The sequence below is a fragment of the Protobothrops mucrosquamatus genome, unplaced genomic scaffold (assembly GCF_001527695.2).
Source record: "Protobothrops mucrosquamatus isolate PMUCROS unplaced genomic scaffold, P.Mucros_1.0 scaffold1985, whole genome shotgun sequence".
Classification (NCBI taxonomy): domain Eukaryota; kingdom Metazoa; phylum Chordata; class Lepidosauria; order Squamata; family Viperidae; genus Protobothrops; species Protobothrops mucrosquamatus.
The window spans coordinates 97,663-105,805 of record NW_015388101.1 but is presented as its reverse complement, the minus strand read 5'-3'; the positions used below and the strand labels follow the sequence as shown (position 1 = coordinate 105,805).

General features: G+C 46.6%; 1 protein-coding gene across 1 annotated transcript in view; it reads left to right on the top strand.

Moving 5' to 3' along the window:
* LOC114923124 (flap endonuclease 1-like) overlaps nucleotides 1-8,143 on the top strand; it is a gene marked incomplete at its 5' end in the record, with an annotated part of 20,365 nt that overhangs the window by 6,429 nt on the left and 5,793 nt on the right. The window contains 3 exons of the mRNA XM_029285642.1: nucleotides 243-303; nucleotides 2,482-2,613; nucleotides 7,697-7,848. Of these exons, the coding sequence (XP_029141475.1) occupies nucleotides 243-303; nucleotides 2,482-2,613; nucleotides 7,697-7,848 (345 nt within the window). The remainder of the gene's footprint in view (nucleotides 1-242; nucleotides 304-2,481; nucleotides 2,614-7,696; nucleotides 7,849-8,143) is intronic.

Sequence of the window (8,143 nt, the reverse complement as noted above, 5' to 3'; positions counted from 1 at the left end):
AGGGGGCGCTGTTCAACTCCAATTCACAGTGCCTGGCATAGCTCTGATTCACATGTGCCTGGCTGAGGAATTCTGGGAGTTGAAGTCCACAAGTCATCAAAGGGCCACGTTTGCTCTATGCCAAAGGCCATGGAATGCCACAGATAGTTTTTCTAAAATTAAAATCTCAATTAGCTTTTTTAATTAATTAGATTAATTAATTCATCCCCATTGTTTTTTGGTTTGTTTGTTTTTTTGTCCAGCCGTCTGGAAGAGATCTCCTTACCCACCGTCCTGCAGAAGCTGGGGATGACCCAGGAACAGGTGAGGGGAAGTCCCAAGCGCGGGGAACCGGCCTGGATTTGGCCCCCAGCATTTCGGCCTTTGCCCACCATCCTTGTCTGGATTTGGAAGCCGAGCAGAACTGGGGATCCTTCAGCATTCCCAAGAGATAGACACCCCCCCCCTTCCAAGACACTGGACTGCAGTTCAGTCTGGGAAACAGTTAGTGGAATAGTTAGGGGGCTGGGTGCTCAGTGAGTGGTGTTCTTCAAAAATAGACTGGACAACCGTTTGACTGGGATGTTATAAGGCATCTTGCCTTGGACAGAGGGTTGGACTAGAAGACCTCCAAGGTCCCTTCCAGCACTAGGATTCTCTGATCGATTTGTCTGTCTGTCATCATCCATCCGTCCGTCCATCTACCCATATCTATCTATCTATCTATCTATCTATCTATCTATCTATCTATCCATCTATCTCCATCCATCTCTATCTATCTATCTATCTATCATCTATCTACCTACCTACCTACCTACCTACCTACCTACCTATCTATCCATCCCTATCTATCTGTCTGTCTGTCTATCTATCTATCTATCTATCTATCTATCTATCTATCTATCTATCTAATCTATCTATCTATCTAATCTATCTATCTATCTATCTATCTATCTATCTAATCTATCTATCTATCTATCTATCTATCCATCTATCTCCATCCATCTCTATCTATCTATCTATCTATCTATCTATCATCTATCTACCTACCTACCTACCTACCTATCTATCCATCCCTATCTATCTGTCTCTGTCTCTCTATCTATCTATCCTTCTATCTATCTATCTATCCATCTATCTCCATCCATCTCTATCTATCTATCTATCTATCATCTATCTACCTACCTACCTACCTACCTACCTATCTATCCATCCCTATCTATCTGTCTGTCTATCTATCTATCTATCTATCTATCTATCTATCTATCTATCTAATCTATCTAATCTATCTATCTATCTATCTATCTATCTATCTATCTAATCTATCTAATCTATCTATCTATCTATCTATCTATCTAATCTATCTAATCTATCTATCTATCTATCTATCTATCTATCTATCTATCTAATCTATCTAATCTATCTATCTATCTATCTATCTATCTATCTATCTAATCTATCTATCTATCTATCTATCTATCTATCTTGGGGGCCTTGCGAAAGAGGGTCAAAATGGTGGCCAGTATAATCTCTGCAAGGATGAGGGAGGGACGGGACCCGCGACATTCCCTGCTTCCCCCGCTCTGGTGGGTCGGGGGGCTGTGACTGGGAAAAGAGAGAGGGTCCCTCAGATCATTTTTTGTGCCATCTGGCTAGTTTATTCCTTCAATTGAGCATGGCTGCCCGGCTTCAGCTTGGAGGCCTTCCTCTGCAGCATCCTTGCCCTCTGGCTTTCCCTCCAGATTTCCAGAACATCTATATTAATAATATTAACAATATTAATATTAACAATAATATTAACAATAATAAATAATGATAATAACAACAACAACTGCCTGAGCAGGGGGTTGGACTAGATGACCTCCAAGGTCCCAACATCATCAGAGAAGAGCAACAAAGATGATTAGGGGACTAGAGGCTAAAACATACAAGGAACGGTTGCTGGAATTGGGGATGTCTAGTTTAACGAAGAGGAGGACGATGGGGGACAGGATAGCAGCCTTCCAGTATCTCAGGGGCTGCCCCAAAGAAGAGGGAGTCAAGCTATTCTCCAAAGCGCCTGAAGGCAGGACAAGAAGCAACGGATGGAAACTAATCAAAGAGAGAAGCAACCTAGAACTAAGGAGAAACTTCCTGACAGTTAGAACAATTAACCAGTGGAACCACCTGCCTCCAGAAGCGGTGAATGCTCCAACACATGAAGTTTTGAAAAAGAGACTGGACAGCCGTTTGTCTGAAATAGTATAGGGTTTCCTGCCTGAGCAGGGGGTTGGACTAGATGACCTCCAAGATCCCTTCCAACTTTATTATTATTATTATTATTATTATTATTATTATTATTATTATTATTATTATTATCATCATCATCATCATCATCATCATCATTATTATTATCTGGGTGGGTGGAGGAGCCCTCTTTTGCGTTTCCTTTCGCCCAGCGGCACCCCATTCTCTCTGCTCTCTCTCTCTCTCTCTCTCTCTCTCTCTCTCGGCCGGCCCCAGTTTGTGGACCTCTGCATTCTGCTGGGCTGCGACTACTGCAACAAGATCCGAGGATGGGGCCCCAAGAAGGCCCTGAAGCTGCTGCAGCATCACGGAAGCATCGAGGAGATCCTGCGGAATACCAGTCGCCAGGTACCCGACCCGCCAGCCGGCCTCGCCCCTGCCCTCCATCCCACTCTGGGCCCTCTGCATGCAGGCAGCCTCTGCCCTGCCCAGACCCCAGCTGCTTTGGGAGGAAGCCCCTTTGGGACAGGCGTGACCCGGATGACTGAGAACCTCCAGAGACATTTAGGTCTGTAGGAAAGCCCCATTATAAAAGCCCAGGCGCGTGGTCAGTAAGGAAAAGCTGCCAAGGACTTCAGCCTTGTGTGTCCTGCCTGGTCTTAAATAGGTCAATCTCAGCCATGACATTTGTGTGTAGAATCATCATCATAGAATCATATGGGTGGAAGGGACCTTGGAGGTCATCTAGTCCAATCCCCTGCTCAGGCAGGAAAACCTAACACCATTTCGGACAAATGGCTGTCCAGTCTCTTCTTAAAAACTTCCAGTGTTGGAGCATTCACAGCTGGAATACTGGAATACTGCTATCCTGTCAGCCCTACTCTTTCTCTTTATTAAGCTAAATATAGCTAGCTCCCTCAACCGTTCATTATACAATTTGACTTCCAAACCCTTTATTATATGTAGCTCTTCTCCGTGCCCTTTCTAACGGGCATTGGATGCTTTACACGCCTCAGATAAATGGAAAAATTTTGTAAAAGAACTATCTCAGCAGAGAGAACCAGTCTGGTGTCAGCTTTTAGAGGCTTTGGGCTAGCCCAGGGGTAGGCAACCTTGGCTCTTTTACGACTCGTGGACTTCAACTCCCAAAATTCCTGAGACAGCATGGGGGAACTGTGGCCCCTTCATGACTCGTGGACTTCAACTCCCAGAATTCCTGAGCCAGCATGGGGGAACTATGGCTCCCTTCATGACTGGTGGACTTCAACTCCCAGAATTCCTGAGACAGCATGGGGGAACTGTGGCCCCCCTCATGACTGGTGGGCTTCAACTCCCAGAATTTCTGAGCCAGCATGGGGGAACTATGGCCCCCTCATGACTGGTGGACTTCAACTCCCAGAATTCCTCAGCCAGCATGGCTCAGCTTGGAAACCTCTCCCTTTCCCCTCAGCATGGCTGGCTCAGGAATTCTGGGAGTTGAAGTCCACGAGTAATAAAAGAGCCCAGGTTGCCTACTCCTGGTCTAGTCTTTAGGAGACTCTGAGTTCTAGTCCTGCCTTTGGCCTGAAGCCAGCTGGCTAACTTGGCTCAGTCCCTTTCTCTCAGCCCTAGGAAGAAGGAGGCAAGGAACAACTATGTGTGAGAACTTGGCCACAAAAATCCAGGCAGTTATTCATGTAATATCCAGGAGTCATGACTGCCTGGAAGGCATCCACCTATAAATATGTAGGTAGACAGGATAAACTCACTGGCGTTTGCTAGCCTGGCGTAAGCTGTTCGGTTTGACCTAACATGTGAAAAGGAACACTCTCCCAAGGCTTGGCAAGTCTTGTAAACGAAATAACAGAGTTGGAAGGGACCTTGGAGGTCTTCTAGTCCAACCCCCTGCTCAAGCAGGAGACCCTATACCAGGAGTAGGCAACCTTGGCTCTTTTATGACTCGTGGACTTCAACTCCCAGATTTCTAAAAGAGCCAAGGTTGCCTACCCATGCCTTATACCATTATACACAAATGGCTATCCAGTCTCTTCTTAAAAATTCCAGTGATGAAGCACCCACAACTTCTGGTGGCAAGCCGTTCCACTGGTTAATTGTTCTAGCTGTCAGGAAAATTTCTCCTTGGGCAGAAATGTTAAGGCTGCCCTACAAATCAACAGGAGCGTCCCCCATTGCCCTCCTCCATCTCCTAAACCCCTTGTCCTAGGCGACCTTGAAAGGTTAGCGTAGACTCCGAGGAGGTAGATCGCAAACTACTAGTGGTAGGGTCCCTACTTTACCAGAATCCCGAACAACGATGCTCCTATATTTTGGGGAACCTGGGAGCTGAAGAGAGGAAAAATCTGAAGGTCTGATTTGCTTTGCAGTTTAGACTAAACAGATCCTGGTAGGTGTAAATAAAGCCTTAACTGACAATTGAGAAAAGCCACAAAGCTGCCCCCCCCAGGAGGAAACGCGCGGTTGGGGGTTGGGGGGGTCAATGAAATAAGTGCTTGGTGCTCTGAAGACTTTGGCAATTTGCTTGCATTTACCTGACCAGGTAACACCCTCAGGGTTAATCCCTGCTTATCTGGGTTTTGGCTACTGTGCATTTTTGTTTGTTTGTTTCCTCCCTAATGTTGTTATAGTCTCTTGAATGGCTTGTAAATTGTGGTTTTATCTCTAGAGGCCTGTTGATGGCTGATGGGTCTGAATGCCCAGCTTTGATGGGATTAGGGAAAAGAGGGAGATCTAGGACAAGGGGAAGGGAAAGGGGAGGGGGACTTGGTGTCTCCATTTTGAGGTTTCTCCTTCCTTTGTCTTATTTTTTCCATTGCACCCCGTCCCACAAACGGCTCTCATGCCCAGCCAGGCCTTATAGCGGCTCATCTACATTTGGCACAAAATCTGGTGTTGCTACTCTGCAGTTTACCATGAACTCGATAAAGGAGAATATTTGTTGTAGCCCAGGGTTGAAATGAAATGAGGGGTCCTTGGTACTTGTTCAGCTTGGTTGTTTTCTTGCAGACCTTTAATTACCCAACTTAGGTAATATGGGAATTGAGGCGAAAGAAGCTAGAGAACATTTAATAATAATAATAATAATAATAATAACAACAACAACAACAACAACAACAACAACAACAACAACAATAAAGTTGGAAGGGACCCTGGAGGTGATCTAGTCCAATCCCCTGCTCAGGCAGGAAACCCTATACCATTTCGGACAAATGGCTGTCCTGTCCCTTCTTAAAAATTTCCAGTGTTGGAGCATTCACCACTTCTGGAGGCAGGCTGTTCCACTGGTTAATTGTTCTCATTGTCAGGAAGTTTCTCCTTAGTTCTAAGTTGCTTCTCTCCTTGATTAGTTTCCATCCATTGCTTCTTGTCCTGCCTTCAGGCGCTTTGGAGAATAGCTTGACTCCCTCTTCTTTGGGGCAGCCCCTGAGAGATTGGAAGACTGCTGTCCTGTCCCCCCTCGTCCTTCTCTTCATTAAACTAGACAGACCCAATTCCAGCAGCCTTTCCTTGTATCTTTTAGCTTCCAGTCCCCTGATGATGATGATAATGATAATAATAATAATTATTATTATTATTATTATTATTATTATTATTATTATTATTATTATTATTATTTATTATTAATAACAACAACAACAACAACAACAATAATTGGTCATCTAGTCCAACCCCCTGCTCAGGCTGGAAACCCTATACCCATTTCAGACAAATGGCTGTCCAGTCTCTTCTTAAAAACTCCCAGTGTTGGTGCATTCACCGCTTCTGGAGGCAGGTTGTTCCACTGGCTAATTGTTCTAACTGTCAGGAAGTTTCTCCTTAGTTCCAGGTTGCTTCTCTCCTTTTCTAGATCCCTGGAGATCCTGCCACAGGTCACATTTTATTTACTGTTATTATTAAATTTATTTGTCACGCATCTCTCACTGTGAGACTACTTTGGGAGTCTTACCACCACAGTGGGATGTAAAATGATTTTAAAAATGTCAAAATAATAATAAAGCAATGAAACAATAAGAATAAAATAATGAAAACACAGCACAATGAATTAAAAGATGGAGGGGAGGGAGTAGGGAGCACAGAGGGAAAAGTGGAGTCTGGTCTTAGTCTATAACAGGGGCAGTCAACCTTGGCTCTTTTATGACTCGTGGACTTCAACTCCCAGAATTCCTGAGCCAGCTGGCTCAGGAATTCTGGGAGTTGAAGTCCACGAGTCATAAAAGAGCCAAGGTTGACTACCCCTGGTCTATAAGAAGAATTATTGCAGGATTCCTAAGGACAATGCCCTGAGTGACAGGTATTCTATGGACACGGCCTACCTGCCTATTCAGAATTACACCCTGTAGGTTTCTTGAGGACTTACCCCCTGGCAAGTCTTGCAGTTTTGGGATGGGAATTCTGGGAGTTGAAGTCCACAAGTCTTCAAGTGGCCAAGGTGGAGGACCCCTGTTTTAGGGGCTTGAAATGGGTTGGACCCAACGTGGCAGCGCATAGCAGCACAGGTAGTCCTTGAGTTACGGCCAAAATGGAGCCCCAGATTTCCTTTGCCAAGGGGAAGCGTTTGTCCAGCGCACGTTGCCTCACTTTACGACTTCTCTTGCCACCGTTCTGAGGCGAATCCCTGCAGTCAAGTTGGGGACATGGTTGTTAAGGGAATCTTGGCCTTGCTCGCCAGGAAGGTCGTAAACCGTCATAAACACGAGCCAGTTGCCAAGCGTCCTAATTTGGATCACCTGCAAAAGGCATAACTCCAAATTTGGATCACCTGCCACGGTCGTAACTCCGAAAAAGGGTCCTGTTGCCTTTTTCAGTCCTGTTGTAACCTCTAAATCAGGGGTAGGCCACCTTGGCTCTTTTATGACTGGTGGACTTCAACTCCCAGAATTCCTGAGCCAGCCATGCTGAGGGGAAAGGGAGAGGTTTCCAAGCTGAGCCATGCTGGCTCAGGAATTCTGGGAGTTGAAGTCCACGAGTCATGAGGGGGGTCATAGTTCCCCCATGCTGGCTCAGGAATTCTGGGAGTTGAAGTCCACGAGTCATGAAGGGGCCTAGGCCTAGTACAGGGGTAGGCAACCTGGGCTTTTATGACTGGTGGACTTCAACTCCCAGAATTCCCGAGCCAGCCACGCTGAGGGGAAAGGGAGAGGTTTCCAAGCTGAGCCATGCTGGCTCAGGAATTCTGGGAGTTGAAGTCCACGAGTCATCAAGGGGACTATGGTTCCCCCATGCTGGCTCAGGAATTCTGGGAGTTGAAGTCCACCAGTCATAAAAGAGCCAAGGTTGACTGCCCCTGCAAATGAACGGATGTAAATGGAGAACTTCCTGTATTGGAACGTTCCCCCGGGGAAGGGTCCTGCCGCGAGGCCAGCCTGGAAAAGGCCCCGTGGGCCGTCTGCCTCTCCCGGCAAGGCCTAGGTGGCGCACTCACAGGCCCAGGGCCGTTGGAGCAGGGCTGCTGCTGATGCTCAGGATTTCTTCTCCTCCCCCCCCCCCCCCGCAGAGCCACCCGATGCCGGACGGCTGGTGCCTGGAGGAGACACGGCGGCTCTTTCTGCAGCCGGAGGTGACGGATCCAGGCCAGGTGGTGCTGGAGTGGAAGGAGCCGGACGAGGAGGGCTTGGTGAAGTTCCTGGCGCAAGAGAAGTGCATGAAGTGAGTGGGCGATTGGAACCTGGCCAGCCCCTTTGAGCCCCCCCCCAGAGGGTGCGGACTCAAGGTGTTGGCCTCGGCTCTGGGGCTGGAAAAGAAGATTTTATTTATTTATTTATTTAATTTAATTTATATGCCGCCCTTCTCCCTGCGGGACTCAGGGCGGCGCACAACATATTTAAAACCAAAGCATATATACAATCCCCCCCTATAAAACCGAATTAAACCAAATTTTAAAGTTGTGTCTTCCAAATTCCTAAAAATGAGCCCAGTATAAAATCCTCCCTAGGTCAGGTCC